Raw genomic sequence first — 23102 nt, 5'->3', positions numbered from 1 at the left:
GATGTAAAAGTTGTGAGGGTTCCATGCATGGGGATGGTTTGGAGCGTCCCATGATCTCCGATGGGAATCATTTACATTCGTGTCAGCATCCCAGAAGGGTTAGCCATGAAGAGATAGAGGACTGATGGATGCATGAGTGGTGGAGAGAGGGCTGGAAGGGCCATGAGGGGTCCCTCGTTCCCAACTTGTGAGGGGTCCATTTAATGCAAAAAGGTCCTTAATTGGGGCTTCCCGTCCATCGGCTCATATAACTGTCGGCCAAGGGCTTCTTCTAATAATATATGTTTATATCATATAATGCTGCTAATTGGATCGCCATAATATATGGCTAATATAGGAACTGTTTTATAAACTTTATTTTATCACATTCCTTCTATTTTTTTTTTATATTTTATTTTTTAATTCACACGGATGCATTGTTTTAGATGAGTACAAATAAAATCTAACTTCATCAAAAAAATCTATGCATCAAGATGAATGTAGGTACTTTAAAATCTATGTATTATGAGATCCAACAGTAGATACTGTGGAAGACGACCAGCTAGCCCGAACCCATAAAAGAGAGAGAAGGATAGAGAAAAGGGTTTGCTCAGAAGGTCATCTTTGAGAGGACCCACAGAAAGGGGTCACGGGGTTCACTTGATTCCACAGTTCTCGTACCCTAGGCTGCAGTAGAAATTAGGCTTCATCTCAGCTCGTCACCTGAACATTCCAACTAAACTCTGACAGGTGTCAGTCATTTGAGCATCTTGCAAGGCATTCCGACGCAAGGCATCTTACAAGGGATCACAGAGTCCATGTGGAGGGAACATGAAGGAATGCATGCATGTATGGGAGTCGGACTTTTGGAAAGTAGCGAGGGAGGGAAAGACTACAGTGAACCGAAAACTAGAATTTATTAGGGAGTCAACAGAGTAACAAGAGTAGTCCGAGTAGAGAACCGTGCTCCATTTTTAACATAAAAGAGAGGAAATAAAATAATAATAATAGAAAAAAAGAACTGGCAGAAAACATGCCAAGGAGGAGAGAGGAGGGGTGGAAACCAAAGTAGATGAGAGGACCAATCACCAGTTAAGAGGCTACCGCCAACATTTCCTCTTATTATGAGGTCTCTTTCTCATCCTTAACTCCTCCATGCACCCCTCCCTTCATGTAGGCCCACCCCAAGCTTTGAGAGCCTTATTTAACCCCTCTATATATCCTTTCTGCTCCACTCCCTGGTGTTGTATAGAAAGTAGATTAATGGAGGGTAAGATAGAGCAATCATAGTGGTAGTGGTGGCAGTCTAGTAGTAATCACAATTAATACACGTATCGATCTTTATCTTAGTATTGTGCAAGTTTAACAACAACTCTTATCTTGCCCACCACTTGCACCGCTCCAACAGGAAGAAACCACTAATTGGACAGAAGTATTTAAAGGGTAGGAGAGAGGGTGAAGGGTGTGATGATTCCAGAGTGCACCAGTTTATGGCAATTATAGCAGCCATGAGTGCAGGCGACGGCAAGGATGATCACGAGCATGACCTTGTAATGCCCGGCTTTCGCTTCCACCCCACCGAGGAGGAGCTCATCGAGTTCTACCTCAGGCGCAAGGTTGAGGGCAAACGCTTCAACGTCGAGCTGATAACCTTCCTCGATCTCTACCGCTACGACCCATGGGAGCTTCCTGGTTTGCCACTCCGCTTCCTTTTCCCCTTTAGAATGATCTCTTCCATCTTCCCTTCAATTGTTTTGTCCTTGTATCTTTTTTGTTGATTTTTGATGTGTGGCGGACACAACTTTGAAAATTGGTTATTCATATATATCAAACCTTTAGTTTATGAATCCACTCTTTGTTTTCTTGTGGATAATATGAATTTGATGACAGCATTGGCTGCAATTGGGGAGAAGGAATGGTTCTTTTATGTCCCCAGAGACCGGAAGTACAGAAATGGCGATCGGCCCAATCGGGTGACGACGTCGGGCTACTGGAAGGCTACTGGAGCCGACAGGATGATCAGAGCTGAGAATCATCGGTCGATTGGATTGAAGAAGACACTTGTTTTCTACTCTGGGAAGGCTCCAAAAGGCATCCGAACTAGCTGGATCATGAACGAATACCGTTTGCCACACAACGAGATAGATCGGTATCAGAAGGTAAACTTGAGAAAGTTAGGTCTTCAAAAGTATTAGCAGTTCCCAAGTCTTGTAAGGTAGGAGGTAGAGGTGAGGAGGAATGAACGAAACTTCTGATTTTCTGGTTATCTAGAACACTGGAGAGGCATGGTACTTTAAGATTTCTCTTCGTTCATTTCTGAAAAAAAAAGAAAAAAAAGAAAAGAAAAAGAAGTTCTTCCTCCTATTGTTCCTTTTATATATAATCTTCCATCAAACTTAAATATGTGCAGCATTCAACTTGTAGTCCCAAAAATTCTGTTGAGGTTGGACATGAACCGCTGACGGCAAGTTAGGGTTTCCAAATATTTTTCTCCAAGTTTATTTTGTTGTTGTTCTTTGTTTGACAGAAATCCTTTGGTTTTGTGACGGAGGGTTTCCTCCTCGTCTTGCTGCCCAACTAACCTGGACCTGTTGCTTAAATTGTCGCAATATACTTATCGAAGCAATAGTTAAATAAAATAAAAAGGCTCCCTTCGGAGCTGCAGGATCCTCTTTCCACTTTGTTATCCTTTTTTCTTGAGTTAGCTTTTCATATCCGATGTTTGCTTTTAGGGCAGAGAGAAGTATTAGGCTTAATAAGAAACAGAAAGAAGGAGAAGGAGAAGGAGAAGACAAGGCCTTGCCGAATTTCTTCTTCTCCTTCGTAAGTTTCTTATAATCAGCCTTCTCTAAGTAAGAAGGCTTGTATTTCATAAAATCCGCTATTTCTGCAAAGTATGCATTTTGTTTTAGATTTTTCTGTTGCTCTTTGTGAACCAAGTTTTATTTCAATTTTTTTTTTCTCCTCCGCCTCCTTTGTCTATCCCGTTCTTCCTCTTATTCCCTTCTTCTTCTCTCCTCCTCCTGCTCTTCTACTTCTTCTACTTCAACTTCTCTTCCTCCTCCTCCTATTCTTGTCCTCTTCCTCCTCCTCGTCCTTTTCTTCTTCTAGTGCTGCTAGCTGCTGCTGTAACTACCTCGAGTTGAGCTCTTCTTCTTCCTCCTCCTCCTTCTACTTTAACATCTGCAGTTTCGTTTTATGCGTTAAGCTTCGTTTTGTAACAAAGCCTCATGCTCTCCCTCGTCCTTTTTCTGCTTTTCTTTCGGATACTTCGTCCTCTTCTGTTGTGGAGTTCTGATTGGAATTTCCTTTGCAGGCCGAAATCTCGCTCTGCCGAGTCTATAAAAGAGCTGGGGTCGATGACCACTGTCAATCCCCGGGCGTGCTCTCTTCTAAGGCCTCCTCATCCAGAGGGACCGGACCAGATAAGAAAAACAGTTCATCCCATCAACCACCACCAAGCTTCCAAACGTTTGCAGGAAACTTCTCATCGCCAATGATGGAGAAGGCACACAAAATGGGAGGTGGAAGCAACGCCCACATGTCGGCACAGGTGTTGCACAAACCTACTCTCTATGGATCAACAGCCTCGGTAGCTTCATTGAGCTCAACTACGTCCACTGAAGAAGATGGTACTACAATTCATCCGAAGAATATGAACGCTTTAATCCCAACATGTCCCCTCCTCACTTCTGCTACTTCCTCCATCGTCAGTCCTACGATGGACGAGCTCAATAGGTTAGTAGGTTGCAACCAAAACTACATGAACCAACAACCCAACCAATTCCTCCCATTGCCACCGCAACCCCAGTTGCTTCCTTTCAGTACACTGCCCGTTCCATTCCCAACCATTTCAGACAAGCTCTGGGAGTGGAATCCCCTCCATGAGGTTGGTAGGGATTACACTAGTTTCAAGTGATCGATGGCATGCTCGTGTACTTATATGTGCTCTGATCCATTGTCCCCTCCATATCTTTCTTCTCTTTTCCAATATATGGAGACTGCTGAAGTATGTAACTGTGGGTGAAAACTTATTGTAGATTAGGCTTGTAGTTCCACTAAGTTTCTATCAGTTTGCATGGCTATTGTTATCATGTGTTGAGTCTTATTCTTCTTGGATATACTCCAAATCTATGATATAATTTTGGGATGATAATAAGGAAGAAGGGACTTTCTTTTGATCTTATAATTCCATTATTTGACTTCTGGACATAAAATAATGATGCCATGCTTGGTTGAAGACTTGCAGAGAGAGCTGTCTGCAGGGAGTTTAAAAATGGAATGCTTGTACCATGCAGGCATGTGATTGCAGCATTGTCTTTTCTTCGGGTGGTAGGACTGATCAAACTCAAGCAGGCATTCCGTTAGTCTGCTTGTGGCTGAAGTACTATGGAGGATGATAGAAGTTTTAGCTAGGGCCGAGAAGTGGATCTTATCACTGAAATTTTAAACTTCTCTTATTAATATATATATATATATATATATGTTCTCATCAATGAATTTAGGGCATTTTTATCATCTTCTAGGGTCTCTTTTGGTTCGGCATGTATTTCCTACTTTGGAAGTATTTCAGATCGGTAGCTATGAAAGGAGATTATTATCAGTGGAGGTTGCAGCCTACGTAGGTATACTCTTGCACTCCATACCACTTTCTCTCCGATGGATTAAAATGTCCGAGATGTGGGCATTTTACCATCTTCTAGAGGTTAAACTTTCTTCCCTTTGTATGTGCATTCTAATCTGGAAGACATTTAATTTAGAGATATGGCATTTTATCATCTTCTAGGATCTCTCACTGTTTGGCATGTACTTCTGGTCTGGTAGTATCTCAGATTGGTAGTCAAGAGAGAAGGTTACAACATATGTAGATCTAGCATCGCTTCTCACTTAGTTCGCTATCTCACCGATGAATTAAAATATCCGAGGTGCAGACATTTTATCATCTTCCAGAGCTTAAATTAACTTTCTTCATCTTGGATGTGTCTTCTAATCTGGAAGACATTTTAGGTTAGCAATCAAGAAAGGAGGTTAAATAGGCTATGTTGGTGAGCTATCTTTGAAGCTACTCTCGAACTCCTTTCATTTGTTCTTGCCAATTAACTTAGTTGAAATGACTTGGGATAATAGCACCTGACCATCTTCTGAAGTCACTTTTTTTACTTGGGTATCGTTTTCTTTTTTGAGCAGTCTTCTAGATTTGTAGTCTTGAGAGGAGTCTGGAGCCTATATAGAGATGCATGCTCATATTTTTGGACAGTTATAGTTGAAAGCTAGCATTGACACTTTATTTCACTTACATGTTCTCACCAATAAGCTTAATATGTCTCTAGTCGGCATTAATCTTCTAGAGCTTTTACTTGTTTTGGTTCCAGATGTCTTGCTAAGCTTGGGCAATCTCTTAGGTTACTAGCCATGATAGGGGTTTGAAACTAGATAGATCTGAGCTGCAATCATGTTCTTGCGCATGCCTAAGAAGTGTACAAACATTGCGATCTAGTCCAAGTTCTCGGTCGGAGAATGCATGAGCTGTCTGTGTGCCCTAAAGGTAAGAGTTGGATGTGGAGATTTTGTAAGCACCTCTCCCAACTCCACTGCTGGCCTTTGGCTCACTACATATATTTTATCAAGCAACTTGGAGTGTCTTAATCTGAAATGAATATGCCATGACAAAAATGTGTGCATTAGGGGTGATGACTTTACCACTACCAACTCCACTTCTAGCCTTAGGCTCCCTATATATATTCTATCATGCAACTTGTAGTGTCTTAATCTGAAATATGCCATGACATAAATGTGTGGATTAGTGGTAATGACTTTTAAACATATCGACGATAAGCCCTTTCTAGACCATGTTCAATCTCTGTTACTGTGAAACATTTTCCTTAGGGCATGTTTTCGTTTTCGAGGTATTTCCAATTTTCCATACTACAGATATAGAAGAATAAGTCAATTTCAGTCTCTCAGTAGTCATGCTTTCAGGGACAACTAGACTTTGATGGCTTCTTCAAATCTCTTTGCCAAGAACAAATTAGCTGAAGTATTAGTTCGATCCTCTTGTTGAAAAATATGTTGATCAAGAATGGCTTTTCAAAAATGTCTGCTCTACTTCGCATGAACTTTCATTTATGATCATCTGATCCAGGTCCAACAGCGACAAAAACAAAATTAATTTCTAAAAAATTATGCGAGGAAAGCAAATAGTATAAATGGCTGCGAAACCCTCAATTAGGGAGACTGTTCCATAGATAAGATTGTTATAGTGTGCTAACTCAATTGCTACCCTGAGTTGTTCCAGTCCTCTGGCCAGACAATAATCTAGAGAACAGATGCTCTGGTTTCCATCCTGGCACATTTTGTTACGAATCCATCTTGATTAGCTCCATGAAAGATGCAACTACCCTCATATCAATATTTATTATTTTAGAAAATGACTTGCTTGAAATGGGGCTTTTCACCTAAGTTTGAAAAAGATGAAAACGGTACCAGAACAAAAAATAACATGAAGGAGTCCCGGGGTTTTCAACATTCTTTTACAAGAAGCCAAAAAGAAATATCAAAAAATGGCATGGCTTAGCTGAAGCAACTACTTTTTTGAAACAATTATTTTTAAAGTCATAGAAACAAAAAATAATGGTCGAAATGAGAGTTTCGGAGTCGAGAGGTTGCCTCACTTCTTTTTCTCGTTCAGAACAATGCAGGAGACTTTCATCTCGCACAACTACTTGAATGGATTCGAATATTTGGAATTTTATGAAGACATTTAGGATTATCAGGTAAACTTTCTTGGGCGACATTTGAGTGAAACCTCCAAAGTCATGAGAACTCACAGGATGGAACCAATCCTGTGAGTTCAATAAGTGAAGGTTCAGCTTGCCAAAATATTATATTGAAAAAACTAAGCAAAAGAAAACAATAAATACCAAAGATCATGAAGGGGGATAAAAGGAAAGGTGTTAATTTACAATTCATACAAAAGAATGGATATGGGCTACAAGTCTACAACAGTTGTGAACAGCCTCAACAAAAACCAGGAGTATTTAACCATTAATTAGGCTGTGAATTATTCATGAATCATTACAAATCTATATAATTAGTGTATACTTAAGAAACCTATTCATTTGATTGATGAACCCAAACCACAGCCTCTTAATGTGGTTTGATGCTAAACGAGCAGGCAGGCTAGTCGTTCTCAGAAAAAAAGTGTAAGCCGGGTGATGCCTTTCTTGTTTTAAGATAGCTAAGTGCAAGAACCAAGAAACCTGCAGTAGATTTGGGAGCTAGGCCTGCAACCTGACCTGGTCCAAGTCCAAATCAGGTTGGCCAGACCCTGGCCCGAGCTCAACCCAACAATGTCCAGGTTTGCACCCAATTTATTTGATGATCGAGCGAGAGTGAGAGAGAGTTTTGTAGGATATATCAGTTTTATTTGGTAGATGCAACCTTATTCAAGCAGTGTAATTGATCAATGAGGTATGTAATTATAACACCAACAACAGCTGCTGCCAAGCCATGCACGTGTGAGATTAAGTTGCCAAGCCATACACGTGTGAGATTAAGTCAGCCACTAGCTACTAGGTAAGTGCTATATATCCTGCAACAGGTGTAATTCCAAAACAAGAATTTTCCAACTTTAGCATTCTATGCCACAAGAAAAGCCTCAATCACCATTGGCCTTGGTAAGAAAAATGTAATTCAACTCATGTATCGCAAGTAAACGCCGAAATTTTGTAGCAGTGCCTGTTTCTTGTTAGGCCCCTCCAAAAGGGTGAGTTTAATCAACTTCAAGATACAATTGTTAATAGTATAGATGGAGAGAACTACAAATACCTTCAACTGCCTTGCGACGTACGATCTTCAGAAGACCTCAATTCTTGAATGCTAATCAAACAATAACACTTCATCCAATCCTCTTTTTATCTCCAAAACCACATACTTTCTGTCTCACTCACTTGAAATTAGTGGCAGCTAGTCATTCAATTGAAATCAGCAGCAGCTATAAATTGGCTCATGCTCAATGCGTATCGACGATGTTCACCAAGGGGGTTGAGGTAGAAGTTACCTTTAACATTCAGCAAAAGGAAATGACCGTAAAGATCCAAAGATGCTAACAGAAAGAAAGCATAATTGCTGTTAATGAGGATCACAAATATAAGCATGGGCAATCACATAAAATGTTACATGATCTTCAATGAGAACTGCTGCCACAGAGAGAGGGTCATTGCCAAAATAAAATGCAATAAAAACTAACCTGCAACTGAATGAATGGTCTAAACACAATTTAAATTACCTCATACCCACAACTTTCTTAGGATCAGCTTCAAGTGCTTCCACCATGCACTTGTGAAAATCAAATATTTGGTTCCCCTGCCTTGTGTTACAAGAAAAGTATTTAAATAGAAGGAAATAAACTAATATGATTATTCAAGACAAAATAAAAAGAGGAGAAAAATTGTACTTTGACAACTGATTGCTTGCCATAATAAAACCCAATCCCATTGTGCTCTAGTCCAATTCAGTCGCAAAGCCATAAACTGCTTGACAAAATAATGCTAAATAACAAATAATATGATTTAGAACAAACTCTGAATCTCCCATCATGTAAAAGGAAAGTGATATCACAAGCAATCCACAAAAAAAAAAGAAGAACCACTTAAGTCGTAAGGAAAGCAAGAGTACTCCATAAAATAATGTGTCATTTTATGACAAACAACTTGAACTTAGCAAGGTGCAATATATATACTACAAATATCATGTGCTTCGTAAAATTAGATAATCGCTACCTGCATTAGAAGAGTCAAAACACAGAGAGCCCAGGAACTGTTCCTGGCTCTAAATTTTCAGTAACTCTTAATCTACAGCACGTGTAGTTTGTTCTTAGGGAAAGCAATGTTTCACTGTTTCAGATAGTCCCATTTGGGTCCATACCAACCACATAACTGGGTTATAGGAGTGTAGACCTTGTTCTATATGAAAGAAAATTGGAAAGACAGCTAAAGAGGTGGCATGCCTCAAAAAAAAATTAAGGGTTCAAGCAGAATGAATAGCAACAGCAACCCTTGCTATCGGAACTAAAACCAAGCAAAAAAACCTGCCCATATGAGGAAGAGTTTTGGGTGTTTACTAGAGGAAAGAACAAGAAACGTAATGCACCTAGATGTGCAAACATGTCCAAGAGGAAATACGACAATTCATAGGCTCTCGTACAATAGGACATAAGATTAAGGTTCATAAGATGGATGGATTTCAGGACGACCTTGCCCTTAAGTGATAAGGAATGGAAGTTAATGATAAACTATACATAAGCCTTTTAGTATCATGATGATGCTTTCTCCAGATAACACAATTATACTCCAGCACGTGAAGGTATAATAATTGAAAAAGGGTGCCCCAAAGGAAGATAATGCTAAATTCTCGAAATAGAGATATTTGGGTGCGCCATTTGATGAGTTTGGTAAACTCAGAATCCATTCATAAAAAAAAATAAAAAATAAAAATCAGCGGATGAGACAAAAATTTGATTAATGACACATAGTTTAGACCCAAGGTTAGAGAGGTAATCTATGGATGTGTTAGCAGAAATCTCTGCCAGCAGGAGGCATAGGACTAGATCCCAAATTTCATATCATACTCGATAGAAGCATCAAACTTTGCATCACAAATTATATAAAGGTAGATTCAAGTGTTCAGCTAAAGGCAACTCATAGCTTGTGTATTCTCTAACACAATTTCATACAACAGAGATTCCCCAACCCCCACCCCCCTACATATGCATGGTTAGAAATACAAATATCTGCTGGTTTTTATGTGTGGGGCAAAAAAATCAATTGAGATCCTACAATGTCATACTGCTATTGCTACCACCAAAAACAGAAATATCAACAATATAATGTAGTACATTGCACCTTATGTGGGGATATTCAGTCAACCATGAATGATTGTTCAATAAGATATAGAATATGCTCCCTATACTAGCCTTTTTAGCCACGCGACCAGACCAGATATTCCACAGTTTCAATAAGATCAATCCATCAAACAATCTGCTTTCAGATAATTTAGCTCAACTATTATCCATTTTAAAGTTATATGCTCATTGAAAACAATAGCATCTCATGACTATCATAGCTTTTTCCATACTATTAGGCTTAACCTATAGCAGCCCAGATCAACTAAAAAGAACTAAATAGATTAGAACTAATCACTTCTTTCTCCTAACTAATATGCCACGAGCAGTGTTTTTATATTAAAAACATTTCATATATGACTGCTGAAAAAAGCTTTTAAGTTGAATTCCAAATGCAATAAAGTGAATAAGAAGAAATGATGGTGGCGAAAAGCTAACATAACATGCTGTATAAGCTTTAAGGATACCCTAAGAAGTAGAAATGAAGACACATTTGGAGAAAGAACTTTATGCATGATCAGGTCGAACAGATACTTAAAACTTATAATCATAAGCGGTTCATACATTGGCTAGAGAACCATAGGTGTTTAGGACATAAGTACTCACACATCTAAGAAACTATATTCTTTGCCAAATTATGCTAACCATGGTTCACCATTCAAGAATGTACCATGCAATACAAAGCAAACTGTACCATTCTAGTAGCGAATAGATCCTCAATATGGGAGGCATACTGAGTGTCAGTACTATAAACTGACTCATATTTGACACGGTACTAGCATGATACCAGTACAGGTACCGAAACTGATCATATGAACCATAATGCTAACTTATTCAGACTCTAGGAGCTTCACAAAGCGTTCCTGGGTGTAGCATTTGTTATACAGTGTCACGTAAATGAATATCTATTACATGAGAAAAACTTAAACTTCAATGAAATGTAGAATATTTGTCGAAGTCTTAAAATCTCGGAACACTTTGGGAAATGTTGGAAGATAAAAGAAAATGAAAGAAAAGATGTAACTAATTGTTTAAACTGATAATGCAAGCGCATAAACATCAGCAAGCATGAGAGGCAGATAAAAACATGTAACACCTAATAATACAATATACACATTACATGAATAGTCCACACAACTGAAGAGTCTTTTACAATTTTACTCAAGAACAATTAGTTCAATTATTAGGACAGAATTATCATGTGCAACTGGAAGATTCTCAATATTAGAAATTGCTCAGACAGTTTTGAGGTTGGATCCATCTATTTACCCATACGGACAAAAAAAAAGAACTTCAAAGTAAAATTGCCAATCTAACAGATGTTTCTTGGTCATAGAAAACCAAAGATGAGTTCTTCGAAACTTCAATTCCAACTTGTCACAGTTCCACAGATGAGTAGATAATCTCTGGAAGCATAAAATAAGACCTTGAACAATCACTAAGCATCGTGATACATTGCCTTTTCATCATTATAAATTGCATATTTGAATCGACCATCATCTACGAACCCCGCATTGTAAGGCATCCTTTACTGTATTAGAACGATATTTTTTGAGAACAAATACTATTTCTATCATAGAAAAATCATAAGCAACATATCTTTCATCTGAGAAACAACAAAAAAATTGATAGATTCAAAAAAAAAAAAAAAATCAGCCAATGACAATATTATGATAAATCAATCAGCCACTGTTTGTTTATGTTCTAAAAATTGTTTTCAGAAGAGAGGTGGAGAAAAAACAGCATGTCTTGCTGTGATCATATTTCTATTATTGTATGTCAAAGCACATAATGTTTACTGAAACCCCTGGGTTTAGTTCCCAGAAACAGAACAAACAGAACAGAAACGTGAAAAAAGAAATTCTCGAATACGTCTTTTCTATATGTATCAAAAAGGAGTTTCGCAATCAGAACCAAGTGAAACGGCGCGATTCTTCCATCAAAAAATTCCTCCTGTTGTATCCTTGGCATACGTCTCCTGTGAACTCACATTTTCTCGAGTACCAAAACTGAAACTAACAGCAAGAAGAGTAAGAGCTTGAAGTTAACAGAACCAGCATTCTCGGCCTTGTTTCCATGTCTAAGATCAGATCCCTGCAGAAAATTGTAATTAGACCAATTAGAGACATATCAGGGACATTAAAAGCAGAACATTTATGAGGAACAAATCTAATCCAACCTTGAGGCTTAAGCAGTTTTCTAAAACACTCAAAACAAAAATTCAGTGACACGGATGTCACCAGATAAAGGTCTGAAAATTATGCAGAAAAGGAGTGTTTTAGGTTGAAAAAAAGAAAAATGAGTTGACAAATCAATAAGGGAAGACATTAAAAAAAGTACCTATTTTAGGAGCACCATTCACGAGCATTCTGAAACATCTGTAACCATGGACTTGGGCCTTTCTTGTCAACCTCCCATTCCTTTGGATACCAAGGGAACTGCCACATCATGAAGCAACGCTCCGGATGTGGCATCATTGCAAGGTGCCTCCCATCAGGAGAACAAAGAGCTGCAACTCCCAAAGGAGAACCATTTGGATTGAAAGGGTAGACCTCTGTAATGCTGCCAGAATCATTGCAATACCGTAGAGGAGCTAGATTAGACTTAAGAACACGATCTAGGATACCATTATCAGGGAAATATGCTCTCCCCTCACCATGAGCTGCCCAAACACCCAATGTAGTGTCCTCCATTCCTTTGAACATAATGGCTGGAGAGTCCCCAATTTTGACACTTGTAAAGCGACACTCAAAACGACCAGATTCATTATGGATAAACCTTGGTTGTGAAACATCTCCACCCACACCAAGGGAACCGCCAACATCAGCCCCAGGTACCCATCCAAGGAGAGCCATGAGCTGACACCCATTACATACTCCAAGGCTGAAAGTGTCTGGCCGATCGTAGAACTCCTGAAATTGTTGCAAAAGAGGCTGGTTGAACCTTATGGATGCTGACCATCCTTTTGCAGAATCGAGAACATCAGCATAACTGAAACCGCCAACAAATGCAATCCCACGGAACTCATTTAAAGAAATTTTCCCTCCCAGAAGGTCAGACATTGTAACATCCCAGGGTTCAAATCCTGCAGCATAGAATGCTGCCGACATTTCCCTATCCCCGTTACTCCCTTCCTCACGAATGATAGCTACCTTGGGCTTCAAAGTTGCAGCCATTATCTTCCCATCCGTGAACTTGGGAGTAAAAGACAGTGCCCATGAAGGTGCCTGTCTGCTTTTTAAGCCTTCTTTCTCAAGTCTCACACAAGAAGCCAACCTTTGGAGCCCCTCGAGCTGAAAGCTAGTCTCCTCCCATAAGTCCCTAAGGTAAGAAGTGTCCTCCTTCAGCTGAAGTATTCCATCAACAGACAACTCAATCACTGGTGATGCAGTAACTTTTCCAATAATCTCACCAGAAATGCCTGCTGCTTCAAGCTTTTGCCTGACTGTATCAGTGTTCTGCGAGCTGACCTCAATAATAAGACCAAGCTCTTCTGCAAAAAGTACTTGGAGAAGATCATGACCCCGGGAATTCAAGTTCAACTGCGCACCACAATTTCCAGCAAAAGCCATTTCAAGAGCACAAACTATAAACCCACCATCACTGATGTCATGACCAGCAGAAATTAATCTTTCATTAAGAAGCTCCTGAATGGTCTCAAAAACCTTCTTCAGGTAAGGTACATCATCAAGGTCAGGGCACTTGTCACCAACTTGGTCAAAAGCCTGGGCAAGAGCAGAGCCACCTAAACGACGCTTCCCTTTAGCCAGATCGATGTGCATCAGAACACCGTCATTTCCAAGCTTCAAATCTGGAGTCACAGTCAATGTTATATCAGGACAGGTAACATAGGCACTAATAACCAAACTTCCAGGAGCCTTGACAACCTCGCCACCCTCATGAGCTGCCATAGAAAGACTGTCCTTTCCCCCATCTATTGCTATGCCCAATTCAATCATGGACTCTGTGAGTGCAACTGCAGCATCATAGATTGCTGCGCCTTCCCCATCAAGCTTTGCAGCATACATCCAGTTACCACTAGCTTTGACATCACCGAGGGAAGTAACTTTGGCCCAGACTAGATTGGTCAAGGCTTCCCCAACAGCCAATCTTGCCATAGATCTTGGGTTCAGTAAACCCTTTAATGGCTGCTCCCCAATGGCAGAAGCACCACCAGTCATGTCTGTGTATGTCTGTGCAATAACAGAAACATCAGAAAGTGGAAGTTGGAGAGGCCCCACTGTTTGCTGTTGTGCCACAAGACCCGTTACACACCTGTCAACTTTTGTTGTTAAGAAGCGTTTGGAACAAACTGAAGGAAGTGCCAAGACTCTCTTTAAAGTCTCCATTAATGGGATGCCAGGGGCAATATCAAGTGGCTCTTGCACCAAAGGCACCCGCTTGAATTCAAAGCACTTCTGAGGCATGTCTCCAAGTACTTTATCAAGCTCAAGATCCTCTACAGGAGGTGGGAGAGGGAGTCCATTTGACTGACAATGCTCGACAGCTGAGCTGTCAATTAAGACAATACGGCCACTGCCACTGATGGTACCAATGACTGCCATAGACACTCTTTCCCTTTCACAGATAGATTCTAGTAAGCTTCGCTTCTCAGGTTTCACTAACAATGCATCCTGTTCCTGGTACTCAGCACCCCATATCTCTAAAACTGACATGGTCTGATCACCTACTACTATAGATCGAATATCAATTTCAGCTCCTTGAGGATCAATTATTTCCTTCACAACATTACAATTTCCCCCAGCTCCCTGATCATGAATACTGATGATAGGGTTGCTTTCCCCCATTTCAGCACAAGCTCGGACCACACGATACAGCTTCTGTGCCATCTCAGCATCTCCTCGTTGTACCGCATTGAAATCTAGTTCTGCATCATTCTGCCCACTGACCATGCTTGAAGCTGCACCACCTCCCATACCAATCCGGTATGCTGGACCTCCAATCTTCACAACCAGCATCCCTACTTCTGGTTCTCCTTTTGATATGTGAGCATGATCAATCTGCCCAATCCCTCCACTAAACATAATTGGCTTCAGCCATTCACGCCGCTCTCCATTTGGAAGCCTCATCCCAAAAGTCCTCGTGAAGCCCTGAATCAAAGGCTCTCCAAACTTGTTCCCATAGTCAGACGCACCATCACTTGCATCTATCAATATCTGTAGAGGAGGAGCTAAGTTTGATGGATATGAGAAAGTTGGATCTTCCCAGGGAGCATATGAGCCTTCCATGTGAAGGTTGCCAACACAGTATCCAGCTGTAGAAGCTACAACAAAGGAACCCCTTCCAGTTGCATGTGTGTCCCTAATGCGCCCTCCAGCACCTGTCTCTGCACCAGGATAAGGAGCCACAGCACAAGGAAAATTATGTGTCTCAGCTGTGAACAGGATATCAAGCTCGCGCATCAACATGGATAATGGAGATGTCAAGCCAGGTGATGCTGGACGCAAGTGATTTACCAGGAATCCCTTAATTGCACTTGAGTTATCCTTGAAGCCAATGACAGAATTGTTTGGATTTGCCTTCAAAGTGCTCTTCACAAGCTGCATCAATGTCCTGTTCATCGGTTCCCCATCTATAACAAGTTCCCCGTTGAAAAACCAGTGCCTGCTATGCTCACTATTGGACTGTGCAATGTCAAAGAGTTCAACATTTGTCGGGTCGCGTTTAAAAACATCCCTAAAAAGTCTAGTGTAATACTGAAGATCCTGTTCATCAAATGCGAGACCCATTTTCAAATTTATTTCTTCCAATGCCTCCCTTCCCTTCTCAATGACAGGAACCACACTAACAGCCTCTGGAACAGCATTAGTCCGAAAAGATTTGAGCTTGTGGGGATAAACACACTCTGTCATTCTATCATGAACCATGGCTGCAAAATCATTAATTTGGCTCTCATCTAATAGGCTGCTGCCAGCCTTGAGGTACAGAAGATATCTTCTTGACCTCTCCATGCGTGTTACTTCTGTCAAGGAGCAAGCTTGGCAAATTGATACAGCATTCGCTGACCATGCTGTAGTAAAGGACATGCGGGGACCAACCTCAACTAAAACAACAACTTCACCTTTGCAGACCTCCCTCTCCAGAAAGCTCTCTGTCTGTAAATTCTCAGGCTCATAAGTCTCCTGCAGAAGCCACTTAAGTATTGCAAGCTTGTCTCCTGATAAGACACCAGTCAATCCAATGTTGAAGCACTGCTCAGTCTTTATATCAATGATTTGACCAGAAATCTTCGTCTGGACCTTCCTGAGGAGCTCTGCAGCAGCACTGTCTCGAATCAGGGGGCGACGGTAGAAGTGTATGATCTCAGGGGGCTGTTCCAATGCATCAGACTCTTCAGCCACTTGACTCCGCAAGCCTCTGGAAACCACTGCTTTTGGCTTCAACAAGAGAGGGGACCTTGATGTTATACTTCTTCTAACATTTAACACAGGATGACCTTTGTGGCCAAAGCTGCCACGACACCTCCTTGGACAAGAATTTGTATGCAGAAGAACATTAGGCCTCCTTGATCCCTGGAACAGATAAAGAAGAGATTCCAGAACAATTAACATAAAAATATAGCACACAAGAAAATAGTGGAAGAACAGGCATTGTGGGGGCCTACCCCATTAATCAAGAAACCTTGCTGCCGCAGGAACTCAGTAGCAGCAGTCTCTCCAAGTGTAGCCATTAGATCACTGCAACAACTAAAATATTTATATATATAACCGGGATTCATAGCTCGTATAACAAAAAGATCAAATTTTAAATCCAATTGGAAGATACCCGAACCATATCAAATCACCTCGCGAAATTTAAAAATATATATATATTAATTGAACCCGAACTGAAAACACCCATCCTAGAAGAAATCACCTCCCATAACAAAAAGATCAAATTTTGATCTTGCTTTAAAGATATCGATGCCATATGAAATCAGAAAACGATTTCGACATTTAAAGAAACCGACTTCAAAAATAAATAAATCAACTGCACCACCCAGAAAACTCTGATCTCAGGCAGCAAGGAGCCTTGAGGGTCAAAAAAGGGCACAAGACATTTGAGAAAACGACAAAAGGAAAGACAGTGAAAATATGAGAGCATCTTAGCTAATCTCAGTAAAAATCTAGCTCAAAAATTAACCCCAAACACGTAATCTTGTCTACTTGCACCGAGAATGAGATCATAGTGCGTACCAGTGAGGGAATCAGATGCGGACGAGAGAGACGGAGGCCAAGCCGGGGCAGATTGAAGGAGAGAGAAACCCGGTTGCAGAAGGACGGAAGTCCGGCAACTGGCGGGCGACGGGGAGGCGGCGAAGCCGGGGGTTGACGCCCTGCTGGAGCGGCGAGAAGGGCGGAGCGGGGAACAAGCATTTCGATATTTCTAGGGTTCCGGTTCTCGCGGTAGGAATCAGTGAATCACTGAAAAAGCTAACTATTGTTCTGACGAGTAGCATAGAAAGTTCTATGCGACTGAAGTATCGACCGTCCATACAAAATTAAAACTAATCCAACCGGTTCATATATCCCGTCACGTTGGAAAGAGATGGCGTCCATTGGACAGGGAAAATTGACGGCAGATAAACGTGTCCGCATTTACGTGTATATGCGGGTGTTTGGATGATAGGATGGTGATGATTAGAAGGATCGTATGGTGCTGCATCTGCTTTGATGAGCTTCCTCGCGAGTTATTTTTTCAGCGTATGAAAAAGAAATTAAGAATGAATTCCTTGCAATTTTGCAATGAAACAGAAATGGAAATCTTCATATGATAAAAGAAAATCTAATGCTTATCTATATTTTCAAAAATTATTTTTTTTAAAATGCACTTGCCATCTTAAAAGTCCTCAGTTTTGGTGATAAAACTTTGTAGATGCACTTGTCTCCCAAAAATATCGCTTCTCCCAAAAATAATTATCTATCATAAGATAAGAATGCATGTATTTTTTATTAAAAAAAATAATGCATGCATCTTTCTTTTTTAAAGAGTCTCATACGTTCTTATTGGTTTTGTTATCAGTTTATAATGCGACTCTTCGAGAGGCCAATTTTGCTTTTGAATTATTTTTTTTCTTCAATTGGAATACAACAATACATGTTATTGCTCTTCTTTGGCTTAAATAAGAGACTTGTAAGTAGTATCTCCTATTATAACTCAATCTCTCTCTCTATGATTGATAGAGAGAGATATGGAGTCAAGAATTTTTTTCTTCATCTTTTCTATATCGTATCATCGATAGTAGGTATTGGTTCAAATTGTGATCTTATTAATACTAATACATTAGAATCATTTCCAATCCCAACATGAAAGTAGAGAACAAGATAAGGAGAACCATCCTCCTTAAAATAATTGGGAAGCATCACATATGTGGAGGTATTGACGGTTCTAATATGAACCATATTATAGTCCATCTCCGAACCTCTATAATCAAAATAAAAGAAATCTACGTGATGTAAAATACACACTTAGGATATTTGTATCTCAAAATGAGGAAAAATAATGAATGGCTGTGGGTTTCTCGTTTGGGTGGGACCTGGCCAGAGCTGATCACGGGCCTTCTGGCCCGCTCAGCTCGGTTCGAAATTTTTCGGGCTTGGGCATTAAAAAAAGGCCCATAGGTCGGGCATGGGCAAGAAAAGCGGCCCGACCAAAAAAACCGAACGGGGCCTAGTCGGGCCATTCTGGCCCATTTTCAGATTCCAAACAAAAAAGAAATCGGGCCTGTCAGTTCGGGCCGGGCTAGACGGGCCTAGAACCAAATTTATAAAGTCATATCGGGCCTGAACAAAAATTTAAGCCCGACAGTCGGGCCGGGCCGGGCCTAGGCATAGCCATCGGGCCTAATTTCTGCTGTAGAGCCCGGATTGGCCCGAATTTTGATCAACTCTAGACCTGGCCTAGTCCCAACTCGTTTCAGTTCACTCCTATCCTTTAAACCTATTGCTTAGATTTGCTTCGAAATATAACAAGAATGATAACCACATCGAGCTCAGATCATATATTGTCCTACTCAATCGAGCCCCAATCAAGTTATGGAATAGCTGGACTAAAATAAATTAAGCATCACACAACATGGCTTATCATGGATGAACCAATCTAATCCTACTTAATCCCCAACCTCATCATAGAAATCCTTAATGTCTCTATTGCTAAATTTGTTTGTATAAGGATGCAAATGGCCAGGTCAATACCAATACAACTTTTAATCTATGCAGTATGCTCCATTTGGCTGCTAAGCAAGTGAAACAAAGGAACGGAGTTTTGTTTCCACCGGGATGGCCCAGATTCGAAATGCGTGGGCGTCGATTAAATTTAAGGACCGGATACCCCGCGCCTGGATATTTTCGGTAGAAGTGCTACTGGTCCGCTAGTACCGAGGTGGCGCTGGAGTGACGTACTAATATGTGAAGATGACCCAGTGGGGGACCTAAGGGTCAAGGAGGGTATGCGGAAACTTGCAGCCTGTATCGAACATTCTCTGGTAGAAGGGAGGCCCAGTGGATGCACATATCTAACAAACATGCACCAATCTAATGTTTTGCTATGATCTCTTTTTGAGTATTCTAATATGAAATGATGCCACTTAAAACTTTTGTCATTTTTGCAGTATGTTGTATACTACAATTTCTAAGCATATAAACCCCCCCCCCCCCCCCCCCCCCAAAAAAAAAAAAAAGGTAATCTTATTATGTCCTATTTTACATATTTATACTAAGGAATCTCTAATATCAAGAAAACCTATATAAGAAAAAAAATCTATTTTTTTGGAGAAAGGGATAGCCCACAAAAGGAGGATTCCTAACGCACATATAACCTCATATTTGGCAAAGACTAAAAAAGAAGAACTAATACCTATTTGTCAGCCTCTTTTTCTTTAACTACATAATATCAATTCTATCTCCATGCAATATCTCTTTATTTAAATCTCAGGGCCCATTTGGTTGGGGGTAATTTAGTATAAGAAAATAAATTTTATATCAGATTACCATATTTGGTACGAAAAATAGATGAAAGAGATGGTAAAATAAATGGTGGATTTTATATCTATTTTTATGATAGAGAAGGCAAAACAAATATGACTAGGAGGGTGGTATTTATTTTTTTCATACTAGATTAACAAGTGGAGATAATTTAAAAATATTATTTTTAATAAAATACCCTCACCTGTATTATACTAATATTGTATTAATTATATTATATAATAAATATTAATTATATAATATAATTAATATTAATTATATTACTACATAATATATTTATATTATATTAAGATATTATAAATCTATTAATTTATTAAATAATAAAATTTATAAATAATAGTATATTTAATATATTAATATATTTTTATAAAATATTAATTATTAATAAATAATAGCAACTATTTTTATTAATAATTAATATATTTATTTATGTACCAAATATAATAAAATTTGTTTATAATAAGCAATATATTTTTTAATATACATGTAATTAATTTTAAAAAAATATTAACTCACGTAAATATATTTTAATATTTGAAATAGCCAATATTGATAATGTTTATATAAGTGGGATATAAATGGCCAACAAATAGACTAAAAAAAATATTATTATCTAAATTATTTATTCAAAAGTGATATTAAAAATTTGGTAAAATTTCTATATAAGATTACCTTCAACAAAAATTAGTAATCTTTTTTCAGTGCTATTTTCCAAAGTAATTTTTCTACCAACCAAATATGATAAAATTTATTTTTTTTCCGTGATCATTTATTCAGATAAATAATTCTTAAGAATCATCAAATTATTCCATAATCTGACGTAGCCCAGCAGAACGAACCTTCAAATCTTTCCATACCTACACTCTCTCTCCCCTACACATTAAATATCTTCCTTTGATCGATCCAATCTATCTTGTTCTTCTTTTTTAAAATTAATCTCTCTCTCACCTTTTCCATCCATAATAAACTCAACATATTTGATTTTTGATATTTATTTTTATAATTATTATTATTTTACAATTTTTGCCTTTATCTTTTATAAAATTATTTCCATTACATCTAAATTGACTATGATCTAAAGACCAATATGCCAAGCTGAAACACCAAGGGGGCAGCCGAGTGAATATAGTATAGTCCAAGATGGGGAAGAGCAATCGACCTATAATGAGAAGGAAGGTCATTGTTATGCATAAAGGGCCATATTGTACAAATTAGCATTTAGTCACACTTATCTTATCACTATCCAGAATATTGGAGGAGCATACAACTATTCATGATAAAGAAGTAGCGCACAGAAGTTAACTGCTATGCATGATAATAGTGGTCCATGTGGTACGAGACAACAAGAACAAGTATCCCAATAGGTAACGAGAGTCACTTATAAATATCATATTGTAATGTTGAGAAAAGAACCCTTCGATAATCTAATATATCAATACTTTTTATCTTATCTTAGCTTATTAGTAGCTTTCTACTTTAGAAGTAGTGCTAATTTAGATCTCTACTACTATAGCCCAATAATATTTTTGTCTTTATCTAAATATTTCTCTTTCGAACGATGGTGTAATGGTAGCAAAAGTATTTAAAGAATAAGACACCTGGATCTACGCTACTTTCATATCCTCTCTTTAATCATTATTTTTTCGGTTGTTTTAATGCCGGTGGCACATTCATGCACCTATCTACATTTACCCTTAGACTTGGTGCCAATAATTTCTCCCATACACCCGTCCCCTTAGGTGATGTGGATGGGTTGGTTTGAATCTAAACCCGAAACCATACCGACCATCTTAAAAAAATGTTTGAAACTAGTCCAAAAATTTTGCTTCGATTTCGATTGGTATATCGGGTTGATATTCTATTTTATATAGAAAATATAAATAAAAATTAAAATTTATTCATATAGATATATATGGGTCGAGTCGGATCAGGTTGAATATATATATATATATATATATATATATATATGGGCCAGGTTGGGGCGGTTTGAATCGATTTTCTGAAAACTCAAATCAAAACTGACCCATTTTTTTTGGTTCAGGACTCTCTCAAACTAAAACCAAAATAAATTTTTAAAAAAATTAAAACTTATTAATTTTTCTTCAAAATAACAAAATTAATATTTTTAATCTAATAGATTTTACCAAAACTTGTCAAATTTTGTATTATATTTATTTAAATTTACATCTGAATCATATATTATTTTTATATACTTCTACTTCAATATTATATAGCTTATATTTTTTTTTAGATTTTTAATCCTTTACAAGTTTCACCAATTCTAGAAAAAATGAATTTTGTTCTTAAAATTAATTATTTATATTTATTTTTAGTAATAATGAGCATTAGGTAATTAATAGAAACATAAATATAATTTTCTCACTTATATTTACTAAATATAATTTTCTCACTTATATTTACTAAATATATACTTTTAATTACACCTTATTTTTTATTTTTTTTTTTATTTTGTTTTATAGTTTATCCCTTATTCAAAATAATAACAACTATAACTTATTATATTATCCAATATTCTTTTGATTACTAAACACGCATACCACTATACTAATACTGTTAATAATATCTAAAAATAAAAATTTATATGTTACGGTTGCTCTAATTTATGCATCAAATAGATATAAAAATAAAATATTTTATTTATATTAATATATAAAAATTTATAATTAAATATTTAAGTTGATAATGATCTGAATATATCTATGGAGTATGGATGGATGGGTAGATATATCGGGGGATGGACATAGTAAAGCTGTAAAGATTAAACGTACAACCTCCTCTGTTTCCTAAAACGGTAAAACAGCGGAGCTCTGGCTGTGCTTGGGAAGTCCAAACGATCGGCCGCGGCCCACACTAAACTTTCCAAATCGGGTAAAAAACGAAATCGTGGGTCCCACACTCTCAAAAAAAAAAACACTGAAGAAAGTTTTAAATTCGTTACCAAGAAGGAATTTAAATTAATTAACTAAATCAAACGAAAAACGAAAGTTTTAAATTAATTACTTAATTAATCAACAATGGGGGGGGGGGGGGGGGGGGGGGTGGGGGTGGAAGCACGTGTAAGCACCAATATCCTGTGTCACGTGGCAAAATGATATTCTGCATGATTGTGGGCCCCAAAGGAATTTGGTCATTTCTCAGCAATTTTTTTTTTTCGCCGTCCGTCGTCATCGACCCGAGATTTCCAGACCACAAAACCCCATCGTCCCTCTCTCTCTCTC

General features: G+C 38.4%; 2 protein-coding genes and 1 long non-coding RNA gene across 4 annotated transcripts; 1 reads left to right on the top strand and 2 right to left on the bottom strand.

Moving 5' to 3' along the window:
* Positions 1 to 1212: 1212 nt before the first annotated feature.
* Positions 1213 to 4173, top strand: LOC103706123 (uncharacterized). The gene is made up of 3 exons (XM_088714888.1): positions 1213 to 1671; positions 1870 to 2138; positions 3296 to 4173. Exons 1-3 carry the CDS (start codon positions 1470 to 1472, stop codon positions 3896 to 3898), a joined length of 1074 nt encoding a protein of 357 aa, XP_088571014.1. The 5' UTR covers positions 1213 to 1469; the 3' UTR covers positions 3899 to 4173.
* Positions 4174 to 7898: 3725 nt separating this feature from the next.
* LOC148714497 (uncharacterized) lies at positions 7899 to 8564 on the bottom strand. The gene is made up of 3 exons (XR_015974881.1): positions 8435 to 8564; positions 8267 to 8347; positions 7899 to 8038 (listed from the first exon to the last, which is right to left on the bottom strand). It is a non-coding gene; the product is annotated as an uncharacterized LOC148714497 (long non-coding RNA).
* Positions 8565 to 11609: 3045 nt separating this feature from the next.
* LOC103706086 (putative phosphoribosylformylglycinamidine synthase, chloroplastic/mitochondrial) lies at positions 11610 to 17303 on the bottom strand. Of its 2 annotated transcripts, none has more exons than XM_088714886.1 (4): positions 17077 to 17303; positions 16506 to 16578; positions 12221 to 16413; positions 11610 to 11974 (listed from the first exon to the last, which is right to left on the bottom strand). In XM_088714886.1, the coding sequence occupies exons 2-3, from the start codon at positions 16569 to 16571 to the stop codon at positions 12226 to 12228; spliced, it is 4254 nt and encodes a 1417-aa protein (XP_088571012.1). In that variant the 5' UTR covers positions 16572 to 16578; positions 17077 to 17303; the 3' UTR covers positions 11610 to 11974; positions 12221 to 12225. The 2 variants fall into 2 exon arrangements, with proteins under 2 accessions (XP_088571012.1, XP_088571013.1); XM_088714887.1 differs by having other exon boundaries at positions 16506 to 16587; positions 17077 to 17295.
* Between the last annotated feature and the right edge of the window lie 5799 nt (positions 17304 to 23102).

Source organism: Phoenix dactylifera, chromosome 2 (assembly GCF_051530095.1).
Source record: "Phoenix dactylifera cultivar Ajwa chromosome 2, Ajwa_hap1_PhDact_Kaust_v1.1, whole genome shotgun sequence".
NCBI classification, from domain to species: domain Eukaryota; kingdom Viridiplantae; phylum Streptophyta; class Magnoliopsida; order Arecales; family Arecaceae; genus Phoenix; species Phoenix dactylifera.
This window is presented reverse-complemented; position numbering and strand designations above follow the sequence as displayed.

What these genes read in the sequence shown, in the direction of transcription:
- LOC103706123 (XM_088714888.1), top strand. Translation starts at nt 1,470, where the DNA reads ATGGCAATTATAGCAGCCATGAGTGCAGGCGACGGCAAGGATGATCAC. An exon ending in CGACCCATGGGAGCTTCCTG is followed by an intron (nt 1,672 to 1,869) that starts GTTTGCCACTCC and finishes ATTTGATGACAG; the next exon opens with CATTGGCTGCAATTGGGGAG. An exon ending in AGATAGATCGGTATCAGAAG is followed by an intron (nt 2,139 to 3,295) that starts GTAAACTTGAGA and finishes TTTCCTTTGCAG; the next exon opens with GCCGAAATCTCGCTCTGCCG.
- LOC103706086 (XM_088714886.1), bottom strand. Translation starts at nt 16,571, where the DNA reads ATGGCTACACTTGGAGAGACTGCTGCTACTGAGTTCCTGCGGCAGCAA. An exon ending in AAGGTTTCTTGATTAATGGG is followed by an intron (nt 16,414 to 16,505) that starts GTAGGCCCCCAC and finishes TATCTGTTCCAG; the next exon opens with GGATCAAGGAGGCCTAATGT.